General features: G+C 37.7%; 1 protein-coding gene across 1 annotated transcript in view; it reads right to left on the bottom strand.

Moving 5' to 3' along the window:
- Nucleotides 1–25,427, bottom strand: part of ACTN2 (actinin alpha 2) — a 46,086-nt gene extending 20,659 nt beyond the window's left edge. Inside the window, exons 1-11 of the mRNA XM_081328498.1 lie at nt 25,349–25,427; nt 23,374–23,493; nt 22,527–22,613; nt 19,544–19,631; nt 17,228–17,306; nt 15,847–15,928; nt 13,718–13,803; nt 7,901–7,993; nt 6,317–6,547; nt 4,839–4,986; nt 2,712–2,862 (exon numbers count right to left, since the gene is read on the bottom strand). Coding sequence (XP_081184624.1) covers nt 2,712–2,862; nt 4,839–4,986; nt 6,317–6,547; nt 7,901–7,993; nt 13,718–13,803; nt 15,847–15,928; nt 17,228–17,306; nt 19,544–19,631; nt 22,527–22,613; nt 23,374–23,493; nt 25,349–25,373 — 1,190 coding nt within the window. The 5' untranslated portion in view covers nt 25,374–25,427. The remainder of the gene's footprint in view (nt 1–2,711; nt 2,863–4,838; nt 4,987–6,316; nt 6,548–7,900; nt 7,994–13,717; nt 13,804–15,846; nt 15,929–17,227; nt 17,307–19,543; nt 19,632–22,526; nt 22,614–23,373; nt 23,494–25,348) is intronic.
- Between the last annotated feature and the right edge of the window lie 873 nt (nt 25,428–26,300).

The following is a 26,300-nucleotide window of genomic DNA, read 5'->3' as shown; positions in this document are numbered from 1 at the left end:
CACTAAAAAACTCTGGATGCCCACTAGATGGCAACAAAGAGATACAAATCAAGATATTTCTTTATATATGAATACATTCATATTTAAAACATTTACTCAAAATAAATGTTTTTATTTTGGAACAGCTTACCGGTTGAGCTCCGGACGGCCCCCGACCTTCGCTCCTTCCGGCGCGATCTTAAAACATTCTTTTTCAAACAAGCTGGCCTGGTCTGACGGGATGGGGTTGGGTTTTTAAAATTAGTTTTTAACTTAATATGTATTGATTTTAAGGGCATGATGTTTAATTGGTTTTTAATGGTTTTTTAATTTTTGTATCTGATTTTTATTGTGTATTGCCCTGTTCACCGCCCTGAGTCCTTCGGGAGAAGGGCGGTATAGAAATCAAATTATTAAATTAAATTAAATTAAATTAAAATAAGCAGATCTTTTTCTAAGCAGATGCTCACTAGCCACCATTTTCATTCACTAATTCTTGCATTACTTTTTTATACTCTCTTACCAATGTATATTACATTTAACAGAATAAGTTAAGGAAAACTGTGCTATGTTCTTAATGGATCAGTTCATTGGGAACGCTGCACAATTTTCTTCAACTCATCTCTGATTCTTTCCTTGTCGCCATTTATTTCAATTAAACATGACAGTTACCAACTTGGATTTTCACAAAACAATCTAAATGATATCAATTTGTACTTTCCAACATGTACTTTAGCCCCTTCATTATAATACTTACAGATTCACTTCACTGCAGGTATTCAACAACTTCATTCCATTCATAACCGTTATAGTTTCTCTGAGTTTTACAGACTTGCATCTTATTTTTTTTTCTTTCTTTCATTTCATGCATTAATTCATATTTCTTACTGTTTCCTCCTCATACATTCCAAATTGCACTATTCCATATGCTCTGGTCATCATATATATAATATTCCTCTCTGCCATCCATCAAACCTTTGGTAAATTGAGGCATTCACTCAATGCTTCTCAGTCCTAAATGGCAGGTATAGGTGAGGTCAGCAGCTTTAGTTACACCTATTCTACCTACAGCATTTCTGCTAATGGGAAGGATGGTACTGGGCAGTTTGGACACACCTTGGCCAATATGCCAAAAGCTTGGCCAAAGTCATTTTATTCTGTTCATGTTCACGCTAGTCTGTGCAAGTAGAAATTCTAAACTAGTAATAACCTTGCAAGCCAACACATTGCAGTTCATGAATGTGTTGATATGTACTCAAGATGCATCTGTATTCTTTTCCTTCACTGGACAGATTCATATTTGAAGTTTGTAATTGCCTATAAGCTATTATTTTTGGAACTATACAGTTGTGGGAACTCAGTAAAGGCTACCTTACTCACGTGGCATACATACAGCAGCCTTTATGCAAAGGCCATTGTTCAATAAGCCTTAAACAATTTTAATCTTTATGATCTTCACAACCTCAGCTGCCATAACAGAAAATGATAAAGCTGAACTTAACCACCATAGTTCAAGGTCAAACATACCAATTGTTCTTCAAAAATAGCAACCATCCATTGCCAAGTGAAGGGAAGTAGAAATAGAGAGTCAAGCCAAACCAAACAGCATAAAGAACAATATCATTCTCTCAAAGGACCTGTAGTACTAATTGGCATTGTTTAACCCACCTCATGCCCAAAACTTCTTAGCCTGCCCATCTAAGAACAATTCCCAGAAAAGAAGATTCATACTTTCCTGATTATTGTTTTTCAATCAAAACCTGTTTGAAGAGATAAAGAAAAAGAGTATTCAACAATACCATCACTTAAGATTGAATTTGGTCTACTGAAGGAAACTGTGTCCCATCTGCCTTGTTTCTGATGTTCATGGCCATGATATTATGTTAAGAATCAGACCAGTATTTCCCATTCAAACACTAACCCTGGCTTATCCTGCTTAACCTCTGAGCCCAACATCCTGTCACCGTGCAGCTTATGCTCCTGGCAAATAGCAATCGGTATTGGCATGACTTTCTCCTGTTCCTACACTAAAAATAATCAGTAGTCTTCAGATGTTCTTGAACCCAAGTTCCAACTGCTATAGCAACATCACTAATGCTGAAAAAGGATAGGTTTTGTTGTTCAGAAGCATCTGATGTTAATATGGCATCACAAAAAGTGGATTTAAAGTCCATAGGTGATCTGAAAACCTCTTCACATGGGATGGACCAATTTAGAAGCATATCTCTGACTTAGAACTATCACACACTTATTAGATATAAATGCCTCTTAAAACAAAACAAAATGTGCTAACTTCTTTCTGTTCTGTAGATAGAGGTGTAGATAGAAAATGACTACAAGAAATAATGTCAACATCTCTGCAAACAATCTTAATGGTGAACATTGCAGTAACTGAACAGAAACGACCAACTATAAGACAGCTTTCCTGTTTAACATCACTTAGACTAAATATACTAAGTCAGAACTGACCCTTCCACTTCAAGATTGCCAACCAGAAAGTGGACCAGAGAAAAGGTTCATTGTTAATTTAGCTTTGGAGTAGTTGCCCTGCAAGGCACCTCTATTTTTAGCTAAGGAGGAAATCAAAAAGATTTTCAGGGAGCAGGCCAAGATAATAACACTTAGAAAGTTATCTGAGGAATTTTTACATTGTACCTATGACACTATCAAATTTATTGGAAAGAGTTTATCGGGTAAATGTCAGCAGCTGTGTGCCTCTAAATGGAACATACTTCAGCTCCTGGGCAATGGCAGCGATCTGTTCCACCCTGTCTTGGTGAGCAGCCAAGTCGCTCTCAAAAGCTTCATGTTTCCTCAACAAAGCCCGGATCTCTGTCAGGGAAGCAGCTTCATAATCCTTCTGCTGCAGAATCTGCTCTTTGCCTGGTAAGAAGAGAGAAGAACCAAGCCACTGAGGTGGGATATTAGCAGGACTGATGACTAAGGGCCCAAAGGCTGAGACAAATGACTGGCATTGTCTAAGAGCCCAACAATAGTAAGAGTCACATATCAAATGATATATAACAGTAAAGTTACTATTTAGTTGCCCAGAGTACAGCACCAAATACTGCTGCTTCCCATTCCCCTTTGGTTTTGTCACCATGGGCGTCCTGACCCAAAGCTAATGGGAAGCTATAATGATTATAAGATGGTGGTGATGATAGCACCTAGCAATAGCAGTTAGGCTTATATGCCACTTCATAGTGCTTTACAGCCCTCTCTAAGTGGTTTATAGAGTCAGCATATTGCCCCCAACAATCCTCCCCAACAATCCTCCAAATACTCAGGATGGAAAGCTGAGTCAACCTTGAGCCGGTGAAAATTGAACTGCCGAACTGCTGGCAGCTGGCAGTCAGCAGAATTACCCTGCAGTACTGCATTCTAACCACTGCCCCATCACAACTCATAAGAGATCCATGCTGAAGAAGGCCTTTTTCCTGAATAACAAACACTGCCCAAAGGCTAACAGGGAATGGTTAAACCAGCACTTTAGCAGCTGTTCCACCATTAACAAGTACACTTAGACCCTTATTTTCTTGAAAAGTGCATGGCTAAAAGCACAATGCGTGAAGAAATACTTCAGGAAAATATGGATATGTGGAGTGTATGGTTTGCCACCTCTTCCTATCTGCCACACAATGACAGATCTGCTATATTTACTTTAATACAGCTTTATCAATACATTGTTATTTGTCTCAGGATTATTTGTCTAATACTTTAAAGTTCCAAAAGTTTAAAAAAAGGTTAATTTCTATATGCAGATACCTTCTGAAAGCTTCAGTGTTTTACTAGAGCAAATCTTTGAGAGCATTGAAGGCCCCATGAACAACTATATTTATTTCAGACTCTTGAACTGCACCGCTTGTGAATTACCAGTGTGAACATTTTTTGCTGTCTAGGTGTGCATGGAATTTCAAGGTAATTAAATACATAATGAAACATGACAGGAAAAACAACCAAATTGTGACTCAAATTGACACAAACATCGCTGATAAAAGTCAGGTGTTCATTGGTTTTCTAAAGGCAAGCAAATCTGGGGCTTACCATATAAAAGGGAAAAGACTATTCCAGAGCACAGGGACTCCCACCAAAAAGGCACCATTTTAACTATCCATAAAATAGCAATTTTCAGTGAGAGAACCAGGAACATACCCTCACTATGGGAGCATGGTGGACAAGCAAAAAATTGGGAAAAGGCAGACTCACAAGTAACTTGCTCTTATGCCAGGTATGACTTTAAGGTAATAACCAGCATCTTATGATGAAGATGATCCATCAGTCATCTCTTGAGGAGGCAGGTGTACCATTACCTCTTCCAGAGCCAGCAGAACCACCCTCTTCCACAAGGAGGCATTTACTACTGCATGGAACCACCCACATATCTTTCCCCCTTGCCCTGAGGCCTGAACCAGGAGGGCATTGGCTCTAAGTACAGATGGGCCTAGCTCTGAACATCCTGTCAACTTTCTTGGAACCAAAATACTTAAACCCATCCCAGATAGCATCCCAAGACTGTGCCTCTGTCATCTCCACCTTCTTAGCTGGAATCCAACTCAGGATAAATCTGAGTTATCTGCTGAATAGGGTTGCATGTCAGCAGGTTGCATATTATCAGGAGCCAAGGAACTATGCCAAGGAACTAAGCCTATTGACTGTCTTTTTCTTTTACAATTGATATTTTAGTTGTTACGTTAGCATTTGTATCCCTCAGTCTAGTCTATTCCTTCTTCCTACATATTCTTCATGCTCTTTTTTGTCCACTTTTTTTTTTCATTTGAACCATGCATTTGATTTTAGATTCTATTTCAAAGGGAAAATACTGGATAGATATTTTTGCGGGCAGGGGGAACCCAACTTACCATACGCCCAGGTTTCATGTGATGTAGCCTTTTGCCTAAACTTAGCAGCCAGATGTTCAAGCCGTTCAAGCCTTCGTATTTCATTCAACAGCCATTCCTCATAGCCCTTCTCTGCTTGTTCAAGTCTTTGCCAAGCACTGGCAATATCCTACAAAAGCACAGGGATATTATAAACCAAATACTTAAAATCTTTCAAGATGTATCTCAAGAAGGGGTTTTCAGATTGGTTAAGCATTTTCTATGACTCCTGCTTGTCTGACCCTGGCCCAAAATTTAGACTGAGAAGGATGGTGTTTCTTGCTATCTCAGCTTTCTAAAGCACCATTAGAGAAGAGAGAAATGGACAGCGAAGTATTGTAATGAATGCGAAAACATTTCATGACAATAATTCACTCTCCGTTTCTCTTTTTCCCAGAATAATATGACGAAAATATATATTTGGTAAGAGACATAGCAATTCCGGTATAGTGTAACTAGCTAGAATATGCCTTCTCAAACCCCCACCAATGTAAGGTGACAAATTCTGGACGGGCAAAAATAGCTCTGCAAACTTCTAATCTCATGATGAAAGGTCGAAAAGGTGGCTGCTTTCTTCATAATGTCAATAATATCACAATCCTAACTCTACTGTTTTCTGCCTGTTTTGCAATTCTTTATTAAAATAGTTGTGGTAAAAAGGGAGTATCTGTGCATCTATAAAGGTAATCATTTCTCAATCATATTTTTAAAATAGCAGCTGTCTCTCTGAAGACCAAAGAGACGGTCAGATAATCAGGAATGGATGAACAAAATGCTTAGACTCTAATAATATGTAGGGATGGCCTTGGAAGACAGAAGGGAGAGCTGCAAATGAGCCTGTAAAAGATGTCTCAGCCCACCGAAGGAGGATTGGCACGGGAAACATTTCAATAGGACCCTCCCGAGTTTATTCTGGAGAGTAAAAGGAAAGAAGGGGAGACATGTTTTCAGTCTTTAAAGTAAAGGTAAAGGTTCCCCCACACATGCGTGCTAGTCGTTTCTGACTCATCTCCGTTTCAAAGCCGAAGAGCCAGCGCTTGTCCGAAGACGTCTCCGTGGTCATGTGGCCGGCATGACTAGATGCCAAAGGCGCACGGAACGCTGTTACCTTCCCACCGGAGTGGTCACTATTTTTCTACTTGCATTTTTTACGTACTTTTGAACTGCTAGGTTGGCAGAAGCTGGGACGAGTAACAGGCGCTCACTCTGTTACGCGGCTTTAAGATCCTGTTAATGTTGCCTAACAATAAAGACAGAGCTCCTAGTCCTGGTTGTGCTTCTTGCCTGAACTATCTCGCCAGGCTGTTAAAGACTGAACCACATCAAAACTTTTACTCCTCTGGATTTGCTCTTGACTCCCTTCTAATGCAGGATAGTTGCTTTGAGGAGATTTGAACCATTTTCCAGTTTCCAGAACTGAAAGGCTTTATAGCGTACAGCCCAAAGGCACTGCTACTTACTGAGACCATCTTCCCTTCTGATGGCATGAAAGCTGGCCTGTTGCTGATCCTCAGTTTCGTCTGTAAAGTGTTGAAATTGATCTCCAACTGGCATTTTTCCTGGATCTTGGGAGGCTTGTGCTTACGGCGATAATCTCTGAAGTCCTCTAACTTCTTTTGCATAGCTACCATTGTCTTCTCTGGGGTCCTGTTTTCCAGCCAAGGGGTTGTGCGCCGAATCCATTCTAAAAGCTGTGGATACGTTAGCAAATAACAAAAATAAATAAATAAATAAATAAATAAAACAATAAAAAATAGAAATAAAAGAAAAATATTTCTAATTTAATATCTTCCACAGTAGATCAGATCAGATTTCCTGGGAATGGGTTTCCATCCTTAATACTATAGGATTCTTCTTTTACTTGTGGTTGGCTAAACAAGGCATATTAGCACTCATGAGTGGTGAATGGATCATCATGCTAAAGTAAGGGGAAGCAAGCATATTATAACTTGGCAGGAAGGGAGAACCCCATTATTGCCTTCCAGTAGACCAGTGGGGTTGTGAATAGTTGAGAAGTTAAGAAGTACAAGGCATTCTGGGATAGGCTGCAATCATGACCATTTTGTCTGGCAGTAAATTCCAAAAGGAAGGTATGGCTGTGGTTGATGGTTGGCCTCTAAAAGAGCCAGTTTGGACTAGTGGTTAAGGAACCAGGCTGGGAGACCATGAATTCTAGTCCCCTCTTAGACAGGAAAACCTGGCTGGGGACTTTGAGCCAATCAATCTCTCAGCCCGACTCACTTCACAGGGTTCATGTTATGAGGAGAATAGGAGGAGGAAGGAGTATTAGATATCTTCACCACCTTGAGTTTTTTATAAAATAATAAAGGCGGGTTATAAATAAAATAAATAGATAGATAGATAAGGGAGCCAGGAGTGGCTGAAATCCCTTGACAGGGTAAAAGCAACAGCCTTCCATTTATTTTAGCTAGAGCTTCCCTTCAATTTTGTTTGTAAGACTATAATCTTTACCCATTGACTGGGTTCAAACAACATGCTAAGTTCTAAATCTGGATTTTAAAAAAATTCATGTGTTCATAGAAGGTGTTATGTCCAAAACAAATATATTCCATTAGATAATGGCCTGTTTTATATAATAGACTAATGCAATAAGCATATTTCCTAAGAATGCTGAACCACAAACCACCCAATCCATTTTACCTAGTCCACTGTGTTGTGTGGACAAAGTTCTTATACACATATTTCTATAATTTTGTCATTTATTATTTTAAGTTGGTCAAAATCTAAAATTAATCCAGAATATGGTGGAAGCAGAAATAAGAGATGTAGTCAGGCAAGAATTGCCAACTTGCATCAGATTTAATGCTTCCTTATTGCAATTAAAAACAAGCATGTTTATTTTAATATCCTAAAAAAAGAAACTACAGATAGAAAGGGAGATTCCTCCCACATTGACTATATTCAAAAAATAAAGCCTCAGTAATAGTTAACAGTTTTGTGAAACTTTTCTATCCTTATAAAATTATACATAAAATGCTTTGGTATCAATAGCAAACCTCACAGTTATGACAAGCTTCGCCTACCTCACTTGCTAGCTTTTCATATTCTTCCATCAGCTTTTCATTTTCTTGATTCACAGCGAGTACCTTACAAATCCGATTAGCTGCTGTTTCTGCCTGGAAAATCCAGAAAATTAAACAGTATAAGTATGTTGTTAGATTCACAGAGAAACAAAATGTGAATGATGATCCAGTGGCTACTGCAGCATAAAATAATGAGCACATCCAGCCATTGGTTTTTATTAGTTTAGGTACATTTTTTTGTCTCTTCCTTCATGCATGGAATCACAAAATTCTTTAATATCATACTGTATAATTTAAGATTGGGTGAATAACAAAGTGAGACATTCCACAGAGACAATCAGGATAGACAACTACATAGATAACTGACATGACGCATGTTGTTCTTATTATTTCAAGGATCACTTCCTTCTTGCAGTTCCATTTTCTAAAATCAGTGATTGAAGTACACATAAGAGAAAATTGGGCTGTCTCAGTAATATAAAGTACTTTTCATACTTCAGATGCATTAAGCTGCTTCAGTGGATGATACACATAGGGATTTTCATCACCTACAGATCTAGATAGGTTTGCATTATTATCCTTGCTTAATTGAATTGTAGTTAATTTAAAGTTTTACATCATAAAATCTCTTGTTTAAAATACTAAAATTCTACTGAATAATTCATGCTGTAAAGAGAACTATTTTCTGAATTCCAAGTATTGGAATTGGATTGGTTCATATTAAGTATCTGTTTTTATTTTGGGGATTTGTGTGTGTGATTTTTTTGTTTTGTTTTGTTTTGTTTTGTTTAATTGATTATGGATTCATGTGTATGAAGAAACTCTGCTGTGAAAAGGTACTTACATAGACACAGTGAAGTCATTCCTGTCATAACAGCATAGAAGTTAATGGCAAAATTGGCCATTTGCCTGTGTAAATGCCCACTTCATATAGGAAGTTTCTCTACATGGCTGGGTATATAAGCATGTGGAAAAAAGTGTAACCTCTTTGTGAGAATTGGCACTAAAAGACATTTCACAGATTAAAAACTTCTTCTATCAACCCTAGAATCCAATATGATTCAAGGAGAAGTACCTTAAAAGTTATAATATTGAGTCCACTATGGAGAATAAATGGAAATATGGGGGTTATCAGCTAATGAAGAAAGCATGGGGTCTGAGCATACCACTGAGCTGAGGTATTGGGATGCTTAGACTTCAAAAAATTAATAATCTAACATTGCACCTTGGAATTACACCCTACAAGCCTATGTCCAACAAGGTGCAACAAATTTTGAAGAGCCAGTGCCCCAAAAGAGCTCCAACATGAGCCCATGGAGAAACAATGGAGTGTTAGGTTTCTGGATAAAGAATATCCCTTTCGGAAAAACTATTTCTGGAGGGTTGAGAGAAAATAGTACAGTACTACAATAACCAGGCTTGAATGCTTCCTGAGTTCTGTCCAAGGTACTGAAAACCTGCTCAATTCACCATAGCATTCAAAAATCCAGAGATTGAGAAAACAATTCCTTTTTTGTTCCCTCTTTTTGCTTAGCACTTCCTGTCAGATCTGCCCTCTTATGACTTGTCGTTCAGTTCTATATTGCTAGGACAAGACAGAAGAGTAGGTTGGAGATTGTAATGACACCAGCACTCTTGCTTTCATAGGACACATTTCATTTCTCCAGCATATATGACCAGTATATCTAGGGAGCACTAGAATGAAAAAAAAACTTATGCTGGATTGTTTGAGGTAGAACAGAAGAAAAGTGGAAATTCTGAAAATTCTAAATCTTTATAACACTACCATTCACTGGATGAATTGACACAATATACATAACATAGTAACTCCATCAACCCATTTTGAGAATTCAACCCTAAATTAACTAAACAGTCTGGATTTGCAACATGTGCTAAGCCACAAAAAAATCCTACCTAAGGATATGCTTTGACATGCTATGCAAAAGCATATATTAGGCTACAACTGAATTAGAACTGCTGTTCAATGCCAGTGATATTATATCTTAATTAAATGTTTGCATTTTGTGCATAAAGTGCATTGATATTTTTCAACTATTGATCATTTATGAGATTACTCAATTAATTACAGTAACTCATATATTTTCTTTATGCTCTAATATTTCTATGGTAATTTTAAAAACTAGGGATTCATCTGTTACTTGAATTCTTTTAAATATCTTGAAATAATTATTTCAAGAAAGCTTTGTTCATCTGTAGATATAGCTGTAGCTTTTTAAACTCTCATATAAATATTGGCTTATTTGTTTATTAAATGTACATACTGTGAAACAATGAATCTAAAAAGAGAACTAAAGAAGGGAAACACAATTAATAGCAAGCAAAATAAATGATGATAAGAATGACAAACCAGATAGGAACAAAGCAAAGAGACTTAATTTTCCTTTGCCAAAGGCCCAGGCAAAGAACCAACTCATCATGGCCTTTTTAAACAACAGCAAGTTGTGGCCATATGGATCTTGGGCGGGGGGGAGGGACCTCATTTCAGAGTACATGAACTGCTACAGAGAAGGTCCCAGGGTCCTGATAGATGCCCTTGTTTAATCAAAGGTCTCTGGAATATGCCAGCCCTGCAAGGTTGAATTGGCCATGCCGATACTGTAGAACAGAAGTCCCTAACCTTTTGGGCACCAGGAACTGGTTACATGGAGAGAGGTTTTTCTGCGGACTGGAGGGGGTGTGGTTTTGTGTGCTGCCTGCATCTCGTGGATGGGGCTTTGCTTGTTTGTGCAGACTGGCTGCTGGCATACCACGGCCCAGTACTGGTCCACGGACCAGGGGGTTGGGGACCCTTGCTGTAGGAGACAATCAGTCCTTCAAGTAACCAGCCTTTTTCCATTTAGGACTTTATAGATAACAACCAGCACTCTGAATTAAAAAACCCACTGAGTTTATGGGGAAACACAAATGGGATAAAAATGAATATTTCTTCAAAACTAACACTACTTCAATGCTATAACCTATACGTTAAGCAGCCTTATAATACATTAACATTTTTCTTTGGGAAGACCCTAGATTTTCGTTATGTAATTATTGTATTATAACTGTATCATATAATTTCAATTCATTTTTTAAAATCACTCCTGATGTAGTAGTTTTTAATTTATGAATCTGATCATGACCCTGACAATCTGATTTTAATTTATGAACCTGCTATAAAAATAACAGATTTTTTATATCTCCTAATTTGTTCATAAAATAGACTAGAGAAGCCATAATCTTAATATATGTATATAAACACATTTTGATCTATTTACATTTCATTGAAGGAAATTTAATAGAGTCATAGAAGCAAAAATAATATAATCATGAACTAATGTAAAAATAATATTCCCAAAAGTGGTTTGTGACAAATGTCTCAGTAGAATAATTGTTGGAAGAAGCAACTATCAATTAATTAATTTAGCAATATTAAGAACTTCACATTCTATTGCATACACTTTAGTTTGCAATTTTACTAAGTTGAATGATGCTCAGATGTACTATACTAATAGTCATTTCAAAGAAATAGCAGTGTTAATCTGTTATAATAAAAACAGACATATTTCAGTAGCATCTTAAAAGAATAACAGAAGTATTGCTCCATTAGCTTCAGTCACAATAAATAAATGAGAGCCACAGAATTATTTTTACTCATAAATTTAGTTTTTTAAAAAATATATAAAAATATTAATATTAGCAGAAATTTGCAGAAATGTTGATTGTGTTCTGTAAATCCCTGTGTAATCTCTGATTAATTCCAAAGTTATCTATTACACCTACTCTAGCTACTTGGTATTTCATCTCCACCACAGGTAACGTAAACAACAAATTATCTGTGCAAAAAATAGGACGTTAAGGGAATCTATGCTATTATCTAGGAGGGAAAAGAAAGGACTGAAGGAAGGAAGTAAAAAAGAGGAACAAATTAACTTACCTCTGAAGTTTTACCCGGAAAATAATAAAGTGAGGATGACTCATTAAGTGGCAATAATTTTTAATAAAATCCTGGTTTCACTATGCAGCCAAATATTATCCTCCATATCTAGTATAACCTGGAATCTCTTCACACAGCAAAAAAAAGTTATGTGGTATGTCTAGGGACACCATCTGTCCTCACAGCTAGTTGATTATGACCCTGCTGGGTCTGAGTCTTTCACAAAAAAAAGACTAAATCTCCACATATATAGAGACTACTATATCCAGTTCACATGACCAATAGCCACCTTGGTTGAGAAATTCCTGGAGGTCTAATCCCAGCAACACTGATATTCTTATGGCAATTCTAGTTTTGCAATAGTTTATTAACAAAGATAAACATTTTTTTTTCTAAGAAGCTTGTCTGCCTTGTTGTGCTCCTCAGTGATGATTAGTTGCAGAAAAATCTCAGACTTCACCAGAGTACAGTCTGAAAACTATTAAAATATTTATACCGAATCTGAATAATTTAGACAGTCTAATTATATTAGAGCAGCCGGAGAAATGCTTTCCTTCCATCACTATTAACTGCCCTAACGCTGCAAAAAAAGTTTTTTTTCCCAGTGGGTAGGCTTTGCTTGGAAAACAGTAATGGCTTTTGCAAAACTGATAAAAAATTATCACAGTAATTATACAGGTAGTCCTCAACTTAATATCCGTTCATTCAGAGGCCATTTGAAATTACCACAGTGCTGAACAAAGGGAATTATGACCCCGGCCTGGAGTTCTGATCACTGCAGCACCCACACTCACGTGATCAAAATTTAGGTACAATTACTTTTATGGCTCTTGGAAGCATTGCAACTCCTCCCCCCCACTGAGAGGATTGAGAGGCCCCAGCCAGCTAGGCCGTTGGCATGTAGAAACCTGCCATGGACCAAAAGGCCAGCTAGGTTCACCAGTGTGTGGGCCTCCTCTCTCCATTCCCACCACTCCCAAAAGGCCTGGACCTTCTCCCTGCCCCATGACAGCCAGAGCCACTTACTTGTCCTTTTTCCTGCAGCTGCTGCCAAGTGGGCCCAGTGGTTATAGTGCTAATAAAGGCAATCTTTCTTAAGGCTGGTCTAGGAACAGGAACTTTGCTGGCTGGCTTTTTGTGCTCTAGCCTCTCTAGCCTTGAGGAAAATTGCCTTCACTAGCTTTCTAGGTTAGCATCAGCTTGGTTCACCTCTCAGCAGCTACAGGGGAAGGGAAAGATAAATGGATCCTGGCACAGTGGGGTAAGGAGAAGATCCAGACCTCTTGAGAGTTGGGAAGGGGCTCACACATAGCTGGACGTAGCTGACCTGTGGCAGATTTCCACATGCTGATTAGTGCCAGGCCTCCCAAGGCCTCCCCCCACCCACCCACTGAGGCACCTTTGCACGGTTGCTTAATGACCACAATGTAGAGAACTGGGATTGTGCTCATTGCGTGAGGTGATCATGTGGGTGTCTCGCTTAATGACCACAAAAAATTACAACCAAAATTTCAGGATCAGTTGTGGTCGTAAGTCAAGGGCTACCTGTTTTTATTTATTCTGTATGCATCTATGTATGCTTGTTTGTGCATGTCTATTACTGCAGTGGCCAGTGCTTTTTTTGTAAAAAAAAAAAAGGTGCCGGAACTCACACACGTCATACAACCCGCCTTGCCTACCCTACAAGGTTCCATCCAAAAAAGGTGCCGGAACTCCGTTCTGGGCGTTCTATGACAAAAAAAAGCCTTTAGTGTTTCTAATAGCATCATTTACTGTATTTGTCAGCCCCAATTAAAAAAGCAAAGTGGTTTCAGGGCTAATGGAAACCTATGGAACCTGAAACACACAAAGCACACAGCAGTCCCAAAAGTGATGATGAATACCTGCTCAGCTCCAGCAAAAGCATGGTAGAAGCAAGAAACGTAAGTCATGATTGCTCTTTCATCAGGCTTGGGGGTATTCACAATGTCTATCAGAAAAGACAAAAAAGAAAGAAAATGAGCACAGTATGTAGAAGAACAGTAGAAAGCAAGGGAAACACAACAAGTGCTACATTTTGTTCTCTTTAACATTTTGTTAAAAACAGATCATGCCAAACCAATCTTATTTCATTCTTCAACAAAGTGACTAAACTAATAGACCAGCAGATTACTGTGGACACAGTATACTTAGACTTCAGTAAGGCATTTGATAAAGTAGACCACAACCTACTTCTTGGTAAACTAGAAAAAAGTGGAATAGACAACATCACCACCAGATGGATCTGTAGATGGCTGGCAAACCATACTCAATGAATAGTCCTCAACGGCACTACATCCACATGGAGAGAAGTAAGCAGTGGGGTACCACAAGTTTCTGTCTTAGGCCCAGTACTCTTCAATATCTTCATCAATGACTTAGATGAGGGAATTGAAGGGGAACTCATCAAATTTGCAGATGACACCAAACCAGCAGGAGTAGCCAACAACTCAGAAGACAAACTCAGGATCCAAAAAGATCTTGACAAACTTAAACAATGGGCCCTATCCAATAAAATGAGTTTCAATGTGGAGAAAAGCCAAGTTTTACATTTAGGCCAGAAAAATCAAAGGTACAGATTGGACAAGACCTGACTTAAAAACAGTAACTGTGAGAGGGACCTTGGAATCCTAGTGGACGATCACTTAACCATGAGCCAGCAGTGTGCAGCAGTAGCCAAAAAAACTAATACAATCCTGGGTTGTATAAACAGAGGCATAGAATCAAGATCACTCAAGGTATTAGTACTGCATTACACCATTTTACAGGCGTGGCTTCAGTCCTGCAGACATGTCTGTCAACTTGACTTTTGTCATCCCGCTGAAAATATCCCATGTCTATAATTAAACAGAGAGATTGTTTGAAGTTCTGAGATTTGCCTGACTGAACTTTACAATCTGAGGTAACAATATATTGCGTTTCTGAATGCACAGGGAAACTATTGACGGATGCTTAGAAGTTTCCACCTCTCAAAAGCCCTCTCTAGAAAAAAAAAGAAAAAAAGAAAACAAAAGAATCACAGGATAAGCAAAAAGCCATAAAGTATCATAGCAGCTACAGAGCAAAAGCACTCTACTTTCCTAGCACCAATAAAAACAAGAATGATAAGCCATGAAACCTTTTCAAGAGGGTTGACTACTCAATTATTTAAATAAGCAGGGCTGGTAACCTTGATTCCATCTTATATACCCACAAACTTCTGACATTAGGCTGCCCAAATCACTTCCAGTTAAGATGAATTCCATGAAAGCATGTATTTTCAGTGAAGATAAAGTTTATAGATCTCAAATCATTTTCCATCAAGACTTATATTCCCTTCATGGACTGTAGATCCATATTCCTTTAACAATTAATTTCAACCTGAAATAAAAACAATCTCCTTCTTGGAATATGACCAATGAGAACAGGAGAAATGAGACTTAATAACTTAAACATCTTCGAAGATGTTTAAAGATATGTTGTTATGTCTCTGCTACCTGGACTGGGGGGAAAAAGTCAAGATGGCAGCTGCAACCCCAGAAATGAAGCCCTGCCCCTTTTAAAGTGCCTTGTACAAACAGCAAACATAAAAAAGGGATCAGGTTCAATTGCATAGTCTGGTCTTCTTGTCCATGACTTGCTGCATTGTTTTAGGTACCAGGAATTTCAGAAGACAATTATTTTACCTGGATTTAAAAAAATAATTCTAACTGATACAGGTCTTCACATGATATTTTATTTGAAAGTTCTGGATTTATGTTGCCGAATAACTTCGAAAGTTTTTGAGGAATAGCTAAATGAAAAGAGGGGGGCAGACTGAAAATTGCCCTCCCCACTGCTATTAATTTTAATTACATCAGAGGGCATTTTCTTATTCCAGTCTAAACAGAAACCAACAGGTTGAATGCTGTTTGATAAATAGCTATGTGAAGGAGATCCTTTTTTTATAATATATAGGAAGAAAAGACTTTAACAGTTGCAACCTGCTGCCTATTAAAAGCACATTAGCTTATACCTTCTGCATCCAACATCTTTGGGATATCCAGGTGTTTTTCAGCAATCTCCATGGCCAGGTTTATATTTCCCAGAGGGTCATCCTATACAGGAAGCAGAAATTGCAATTGGTAAGTCCCCTATTTTAAGCAAGGTTGCAGCAATTCAAAAGCAAGGACAGAATATGTTAGAGTTTCACTCAATAGCAGCATTTTAAAATATGATTGAATTCTCTCCCAGGAAGCATGTAAAAACCCGGCAGAATTTCATTGCACTGTGCCTTCCATCTTGACTTTTTTTATTATTATTCATGCCCTGCTGACGCTCTTACTACCAAGTATGTTTACATAATATGGAAATTAAGCAGCTGTCCCTTATACTGTATCTTTACTTTTAAAAAAAATATTTCAGTGGCATTTACTGACATTACTAGAGAGCTATTGAAAAACTGTTCTGGTAGGACAAATCTTGGAAGTGATGCGGCCTTGTCTCCAGGGCTCCTGCTTTCACCTTCCCTGCCCTTCAGGATTTCCCCTGTAAACTTCAGACAGACACACGAACATATGGTTGTGACTTTGCTGTGTTTTCCACCTTGGTAAACTAAAAGCTTAGTTATTAGTTATGCCTGCCATTTAATTTACGCTGTATATGAACCAAACAAAGTGTGGCACCCCTAAATCAAGCTTTTCAGCTTTGCACATTGTATGAACAATGCATCAATGGAAAGGAAGATTCTCTATGGCTCTCCAAAGGTTTTCAGAAAACAAAGAAAGGCATGCAGAAAGAAAAACTAACATGCACACAAGTGCGTGCACACACACACACACACACATACACACACAGTCCCCCATCAAATCTACAGCAAAGCAATGTCAATATACTCCTATTATTTTGGCATAATCCAGAGAGCTTTTGGACATGACTGATTCTTACTGAAATTGGTGGGATATAAATATTGTGCACTTTACTTCTCTTCGTGTCAGTTAAATATTTCACAGGGTTGTGCCATCTACTGAATACTTTCTAACATAGTGAATCCCATGATGCGTCTTTACTCAGGATTATAATGCTCACGGACTGACCAATTGGCTGTGTGTAGGAGACAGACCTATATTGAGTATCCCAAGGCCAAGGACATCTAGAAGTAGATTTATCCAAATAGTAACTTATTTTTCAGGATACTTTTCAGCCACTTTCATAGCATGTGGTTTAGCTTACTTGGGATCACCCTTTGCGGTCTTAACCATACTGATCGGCTGTTCTATATCTGCAGGTCAAGAACCAAAAAAAGAAGGCCCATTTCAAACTATAAAACACACATATGTAGTATGTGAGCCAAATCAGTGCAAATTATCATGCCATATTGGTGCAAGTTATCATGCCATGCCAGCAAAATTAATGACCTTTGAAAGCTTGGAGTAGTCAATAAGATCTGGTCGATGTCTATGAATCAGTGCACAGAGACCAAGGCCATCTTTCCAGCTTCATGAGAAGAAACCAAAAATAAAGCGACAACATATTAATGAAACTGGTATTGTCAGACAGTGCAAGGTCTGACAATATTCAGCAATTGTACCACATGTCCGCAGTAGCTCATAAAATTCCAGTGGTTGTTGCAATTTGGCTAAATCTCATTTAATGGTGCAGAACGCAGGAGAAATTCATAGTGCAATTTTGTGAACCAGGTTGTCTAGTTTCAAGACATAATCAAACATATTTAAAATGTTGCTAAGGCAAAGATGTTTTAGGACATTATCTTGTAAGACAAATTTCCTAGACAGTAGTCACTTTTGTACAGAAAAGAGCCCAGAGAAATTTCATGCACAGTGCACTAGATGATGAATGATTGCTTACTTATTTTTTCACAGTGCAAGAAATTACAGTTGACTGGAGCAGATGGGCTGCTGATTTCACTCAGTACTTTGTCCATCTTTTTGTTTACTTTTAGGTATCTAAGGCATACTCAGGGTTGCTCAGAAAATATTTCTCGCATATCATTTAGAAAATCTGTAGTAAAACTTTAAGCCAGCAGCCAATAAAAGAGCAGACCACTCACACATTCTGAAACAGTCTGGTGGGATGAAAATGTTTGTAATAAATTTCTGAGCACTCCAATGGATTGTGTCTAGAACCACAAAAATGGAAATGGCCCACCATACCCAGACAGTTACACATTTGTTAAACAGGAAACTTCTTCTCTCTAATGCTAAGGAGTAGGAAGTTTCACGTGGGAGAAAGTATAATTCTTCTGAGTCAATTATTTGATATAGTATAGTAGATAGCCTATCCTGCATTCCCCAACAGAATATCTCAGCCAACACTCCCAGCTCTTCTGAAGATGCTAGGTTTGGGAAGCTGGGTCTATTTATTTTTCCATTTTTAATACATTTTTCATATAAAAATGGCATTTGAAGTCAAACCCAACAATCCAGTAATTACAATTGTTATTTATAAAAACAGCATATTTGGTAAAATCTGTTCTTAACTACCTGCAGGCAAGAGACCCTAAATATCTGTAGGTAAGAGACCATTTTCAACAACAGAGATGTTTACTTCTATTCTTATACTGTATGTATATAAGTATGTACATAATATCTATGGCCTCCCATATCACAATGGTAACTCTGGGCAACACTAAATATACCTGATGTTCAAATTATTTGTGTCTTGGATTTTTCTACACCTAAGGTTTTTGTTTTTTTTTTTGCTTTCTGTTCTTTGGAGTAAGAGCTTTATGAAACTTGAAAGCTTGCATATTTATTTATGACCTGATTAGAACCAAAACAAAAGCAAGTATCTTTCTTTTTTTGAATCTCAGCAGCAACTACTGGGGAAAAATGAGCATTTATTAATCAGGCCACAATGCCCAATTTTCACTCTGTTTATAGTTCTGTGAAGGGGATCTTTCTTCCACTATTTGTGGAAATTTCAACATACTTGCAATATAAATTGATTTCTAGAAAATACACAACAGATTTATTTTGTGCAGATGGAGATAAGACAGAAAATGACAGTGTTTGATTTTGATGTTTTGTTGTGAGTACACTACAATCACGGCTTCGGTTTATTCCTCCAGACATTAGTTGTAGTAATTTCCTCTCTAATTAGGCCTCACCAGTCAAAGAACAACCATGGTAACATGTGAAATAATCACATTGCTTACTCTTTTCATATAATTGCTAGAATAATCTGGGAGCCCCACTATTCATGCTATCCTTGTAGAGCAGACATGTCAAACACAAGGCCCGGGGGCCGGATCCAGCCCGTGAAGTGGTTTCATGTGGCCCGTGAAGCCATCCTGGAAACAGTGAGGGAATGGCCCCCACTACCTTGGCCCTGGCCCAGAGACCCTCCTTCTGCCAGAGACCCTCAGATCTGTCCCACTCCTGCCCAGGCCCCCATAGGCACCCTTGATGTGAACGATGTAGAGCTGGCCATGCCCACCCAGTAGGCCATATGCACTCTAGCCACGCCTACCCAGTAGGCCACACCCACCCTGGCCATACCCACCCGGCCCCCTGAGGGCAACCGCAATGCTGATGCGGCCCTCAATGAAATTGAGTTTGACACCCCTGTTGTAGAGTTATTCCTGGCCCTTCTCAAACTGCAAAGAAAATATGATGTACTGTGTGCTATCCATTTCCAACTGTACCACTAAAGATAACCACATCTACATAATGAACAGTGAAGTCTTTAAATCTAGAAATGATTTACTTTACCTAAGATGGAAATTTTGAATGTTCACATTTCGGTAAGGTGCCGTTTTTCTTTGACACCACAACAGCAGTCCTTCTTTGGCAGATGTCTCTGAAAATACCATCAAAGAAGATTTATAAAGAATAACAGAACTTCAAACTGCTGGCTACAGTAAATAGCAGATCTTCAGCTGACTTAGAGGGTTGAGCATCTATCTCAGATGATGTTGCTTAGTTCAACAGATACACAAAGTGTTTCCAAGGAAATCTGTACCAGAAAAATAGTGAATACACTATCCAGTTTAGTAATGAAAATATCTCCCTCTCTTTCTTCTGTATGGTTTCTTATAAAATGCAATGATTGAAAGTTAACACTGTGTCTATTACAAAACAAGGGGCATTTATACAAACAAGAAACTCTAGAATTGATTGTAAACTTTTCATATGATTTTTTCCATGATGTAGCCATCCTTTCATCAGTTATTTTTCCTTAATATTTACATCCTGCTTCACTGACTCAGGAATGATGTCATCATTCATAAGAAATTTATTTTAAAAATGATTTAATTGGTACAATAGAATCAAGTAAAGTAAATTTGTCAGGAATAATTATTCTCTAAATTAACCAACGAAGTATGAAAATCGGTTGATCTGCTACATATTGTATACTGTAATGGATGGCAGCTGTTTGCTTGAGTAAAATGTGCATGTTCACAGTTTGGCAAAGAATCTATAGCTGCCCAAATTATTCACTTCAATGTTTTATGATATTAAAAAAAATCTTTACTAAAGTGCACAAAATGCTGCAGTATCTACATATGACACTACCGAATAATTCTCCAATTTCCACATGTTATCATTCAATTGGATAAAATATATTTTCCCCAGAACGGAAACCATTTTACATTATGAAGAACTTACTATTCACTCCTTGTATTTCATAACTCCAGTGCATCAAATTCTAGTATTTCTCTCAGTACAAGATCGTAAAATGTTCCATTATGTTTACTGGATGGATAATCATCTCATAGAAAATGGAAAGTCCATTCCAAGCATTGCCAAACTAGCCATCTGCTGAGCTATGTACCAAAGGGGGATGGCAGAAGCAAAGGACCTGGGGCCCTACAGGCCCGTTACAGTAATAAGGGTATTGTTTTTTTCTCCCAATCAGAGAAAACAAGAGGCTCTCAGCCCACTATATTGTGCAGGAAGGAGAAAGAGGGACATGCTTTGAACCTGGCCACTATAAATAGTCCTATAAATAGGACTTTCATTCTATACTTGTCTGTTCTGAATTTCTTCTTTAACTGTATTTCCAGATCTTGCAATAAGAATAATTTGGGAGAGAGCTGCATTCTTGAATCACTATTATCATTCATTTGGAAAAGCCTGACATGAAATTCTTTTGTGTTTTGAAAGACAGATATGTGTGCATTCTTATATGTATATAAATAGTCTATGTTGAATTTTCTTTGTGGTTGTTCTTCTGTTATATAGTTTGTTCTGACTGCTTTACTTGGAAACTGGATTCAGATGATCATGTTGAGTAAGAAGCTCATACAAGAGAGTTCCCAGAGCCAAGTCACCACAACAATCTGAGGACATTATAGACCACAGGTGTCAAACTCGCCACATCACATGACATGTCACGACGTATCACGACTCTTTTTGCATTGCTGGCAATGGGGTGGGTGTGGCTTCAGTATGATGAAACCGGCCCGCGGGCCGGCAGTTTGACACCCCTGTATAGAAATTAGCTCACTGCCTTATTTTACTAAAAAAAAAAGATCTTCAACTTTACTATCAAATTATGGTTGGGTGGGACAGAATGACAAGTGAATGACATGGAATGTATTAAATCAAAGTCTAAGTGGAAATCTTCTACAGTGCAAAAAGATCCCTGTACATTAAAAGATGTCAAAAAGATTCCAGCAAATTAATTAAATTATTGTCCTAAATAATGATACTCCTGTTTTCTTTCTTCAAGGAGATGATGACCATAGATCTACACTTTCCCTTCCAAATGAATTAGGACTAAACTAGAGGATACAAAACTGTATGTTACTACTATATTTACTTGATAAGAAAATAATAGTTATCAAGCAGCCATGAAAGCAGGTGTCTAATCTTCCTATCAACCTTCACAATTATCTCTCTGTCTGTGTTTGTGTAGGTTTATTTCTCTCTGTTTAAGTACAGAGATTTCTTTAAATTTTACATTTGGCCACATGAAGTTATTTTTATTAATAATAATAATTTGTTCCCATAGGGGGGAAATAATTTGAGGTTGCAAATAGCTACAGTAAAGCTAAAGTCTCCTTTGAACTAAGTTTGACTCCTGATTACTTGGTGGATCCATCCATGCTGTTTTCCTATCAACAGTATGGAATTGGTTTGCTGTTACCTTCTTTTGAGGTATTTTTTCAATTTCCCAATGCTGCCTACAACTTGGTATTCTCTTATAGCTTCCAACCCAAGTCTAATTGGGCTTGGCCCTATTTAATTTCCAAGCCAGATAAGGACAGCCAAACGGTAGTACTTGTTAAAGCTGCTTACAAGTAAATGTACAAAATAAAAAGCTAATCAGGCTGACATACTGTTTATATACTCTATCATCTTCTAATTTAGCCCTATGATTCACAAGGAACTCAATGTTTCCAATTGATCAGTCTACTTGTAGGAGAGGCAGATTGTTGGATGTAAAAGTATCACACATTTTAATGCATTTTTGAAGAAGAGAATATAATTCACATTTCTGTTTCCTTATGGGATCTGTGTATCCTTCTAGAAATAATAATAAAGAAGAAAGCAGATCCGCAAATTCAGGCAGCCTTTAGTCCTAAATGCTCCTTTATAGGTTGCCTAATTGCTATACTAATATTTACATAAGAATCCACAGTTATCAGTAAAGCTATATAACCAGTTCAATCAATCTGTATTCCTGGAATCAATTCTATTTGACACAAAAAGTTGAAGGCAACATTAGCAGTATATAGAATATTCTTACCTTCCACTGAGATATCTTGAATAGCAAAACGGAGAATGATAGTCCATATCATACCCAGGGTCATTTTCACATTGCCATCCACAATTTCTACAGATAAATGGAATGGATAATATACAGCAGGGTCATCAATAATATGATAACATGTGATAGCTGTCATTTAGGATTCATTATGTTCATCATGTATACTTATTTCATGATACTTTGCTGGCGGATTCATAGTTCTACTTTTAAATCTGATTCTATTTTAAGAGTGGCTAAAGTATTTTCATAGGGACATGGTGGCTCAGTGGGTTAGGACGCTGAGCTTGTCGATCAGAAGGTCGGCAGTTTGGCGGGTCGAATCCTGAGTGCCACGTAACAGAGTGAGCGCCTGTTACTCGTCCCAGCTTCTGCCAACCTAGCAGTTCGAAAGCACGTAAAAATGCAAGTAGAAAAATAGGGACCACTACGGTAAAAAGGTAACAGCATTCCGTGCGCCTCTGGCATCTAGTCATGCCAGCCACATGACCACGGAGACATCCTCGGACAAGCGCTGGCTCTTCGGCTTTGAAACGGAGATGAGCACCGGCCCCTAGAGTCGGAAATTACTAGCACGCATGCGTGGGGGAACCTTTACCTTTACCTAAAGTATTTTCAATAGTACCTGAAGATGCTAACGCCTTGTCTCTTCAAAACAAGCACTCTGCTCTTTCAAACAAGAAGTGTGCAATAGAAAAAAATGTGTGTTTTGAAATGGAGTAGTAGTTTTACTGAAGGTATATTGTATATATATAGTGACCCCAAACAGCACTAAAAATGTAGGTTCCTGACTAAAAGAAAAGTCTTGTTATGGTTACACTCCACATACCTTCTGCACCAATTGAGACAAGTTTGACACCTTTGCTTGCTATAAAATCCAGAGCTTTGTTGACATTTGCAATTTTATGGAAGCGCATCTTTCCTCTATCTGGTTTCGGAAGTCTTTCTCCTGCAAGAAAGAAAATCAAAGACATTTGTAAGTATTGGAATCTGGCTGCACTATTCTACTGGGAGAAGCATGCTCTTTGCTACCTAAAATCAAAGGTGGCTGGTGGATTAACAGAGAAGATGCTAACCACCACACCAAACTTGCCTTTTGCTTCTTTTCTCTGTGTTTAATGTTTTTAATATTTTTATATTTATGATTTTAATTGTAAGCCACCCAGAGATTGCTTTGCAGAGTGAGTTGGATGATATATAAATTTAATAAATAAATACATAACTAAATAAAATTAAAACTAGTCCTCCTTAAATATTTACTGTATTTTAATGACTGAGCTCATTCACAATGCAATAAAATGACTCATCTTACTTTTACATTATTTTTATCGATTCATTATTTGCTTTTATTGATGTGGTAAAAACGGTTGCATCTTTCCAAGATATGAGAATACAGTTTTTAGATTCATTTTTTTAGTTTAATTTTTAGTCCTTTAGAATGCTTCAAGCATTAAAAATTAATGTACCCGTTTTTAATCTTTAGTTCACTCCAGATCCAAGGAAAAGGAACCAGTGATGGCTCTCAGCATCTGTCATCATTGCCCATGCTGGCTGTTTCTGTACCAACATCTAAAGGACCATAGGGTACCTAGAACTCTGCTCAAAATACAGCAATAAAGGATTTGAAAGTGACATTTACTATTCTATTCCAAGATCTTACTTCAGATAATTCCATAGAATAAAGATATTATTTAAAAAATAGTTGGCCTCTATTTCTTTATGCTAGAAATATAATAAATGTGAAGAAATTTTATCTTATATGCCATGACATGTCCACTTGTAATTCCTATGGGTTATATAACCTTATCGTGTTAATGAGGTTCTTGAAATGCAATTATGGGTTGAAAATGCTAATGTTGTGTTAAACTGTCTCTCCAAAAACTGGTATATTTCCATCTATGAAGAAATTTGTATATGCTGAGTTTGAACTGTTGTAAAAAGATTGCAAGTATGCTTGCTCCCAGGCTCCAAAGGCTGTCTTAATAAAATTTGCTTTGATGCATTTGCTTTCAAATTTATGCAACTCCAAAAGAGAAGTGAAAGAGAAATTGATTATGCTTCAGTGTCATAACTTTTAAACTGAAATATGTTTGTGAGTCTATAGTTTAATATAAATATTTAGAATTAGACACAGTTTAGATAAGGGGTACTTCTAAGTTTTTAATTTGGTTTAGTTCTTTAATTGCCTGAGTTCTTAAGTTGCTGGGTTTTTTTTAAAAAAAATCTTTTTTATCATTTTGGTTCTTTCTTCTTCTCCTTAGAAGTTCAAGTATACAGTCTTTCCTTTTTCTTTTCATTACATACTTTTTTAATACAACAGATAAGGGTTTTTTTAAAGTCTTTTATAGAACAATAGTATAGTTATATAATTATACTAGTATTTAGTTTCATTATAATGTTATAAACTAATAACCAAGGTTTTTCAATAAATATTAATTAAAATGATTTCAACATGTATTAAAATTGTATTTAAAAATACAGAGTGCAGTCCTGGATACTACAAAGAGAAAGCAAAACTGAGAATGGTCCATTGGAACAAGAAACTGATTGCTGCACAGGCGTTGTGATTATATGAATATTTTTCTGCTGCAATTTTGGCACTTGCTTTCCCTTTCTTTACTTTTTCTCTTTTCTATCTTACATATTAGTTTTTTGGATACTATTAATAGGGCTGCAATTAATAATAAATGCTGCATCTCGTTCAGCAACAACTTTTAGAGTCAGAACTGGCACGACATTGAAAAATCATGAGGCAGGTTCCAAGCTGGAAATGCATCCTGACAAGGTGTCATCTTTAAACAAACCTGAAATGACTTCCAAGAGTAGCATCAGTTTCAGTCCATTTCTGAAATCATCTTCAATGTTCTCAATCTGGGTTCCAGCTTTCCGCAGATGAGAATTGCACCAAGCTGTAAATGTCTGCAAATGCAATGAAGGACTTGGTTAAAAAAAAAAGCTATTCACTTTCGATAATAAACTGTGGCTGCTCAGTTACAGGCATTAACATCCCGAGTCAAAATTGAAACACGTCAAGTCTAGAAATGTTTGGTTCGCTTTATGAGAAATGTACATCAGAGGTCCCCGACCTTTTCGGCACCATGGACCAGCTCCGTGGAGAGAGGTTTTGTGTGCTGCTTGCATCCCGCAGGTGGGGCTTTACTTGTTTGTGTGCACCTGTTGCTGTCATGCCGCGGACCGGTACTGGGCCACGGATTGCGGGTTTGGGGACACTTGATGTACATCACATCTGTCTTGCGTTTAGCAAAGAACAGGGGGCAGCATTTATAGGATTTTAATAGTTCTTATTCAGCTTGGCATATATTGTATGTGCCCTGTGTTACATATTCCAGATTCTCAAAGAGCATCCATCATTTTCACTCCTCAAACTCTCAGAAGAAATCTCAAGGGAAGCCCTGGTTTCCTTTGTCTCTGACAATCTGGAATGCTGAAAACAAGGGGTGAATATCTAAAAGCTGCTGCAGATCCAATAATATGACAATATAACAACCATATATATTAGAAAGGATTTTGCAAGTGGGTTGATCCAAAGCTGAAGACTTAGGGTTACGGTCAGGCCAGGGTCAGGTTAGGTTAGGAAACTAGAAAAGTCTTAAGGGTTTCAGCCTCTCTCCTTTACATGAAATATTGAGGAGGAGCTGAAAAGGCAGCAGGCTACCATTCCTCTTACAAATTATGAGTCGGAGAGGACGATGAGGGAAGAGAGCCCTCTAGTGGGGAACAAAAGACATAATCAGC

This window comes from Vipera berus, assembly GCF_964194415.1.
Source record: "Vipera berus genome assembly, chromosome: 1".
NCBI lineage: Eukaryota > Metazoa > Chordata > Lepidosauria > Squamata > Viperidae > Vipera > Vipera berus.
The sequence above is the reverse complement of the archived record's forward strand: the minus strand, read 5'-3'. Positions and strand labels throughout refer to the sequence as shown.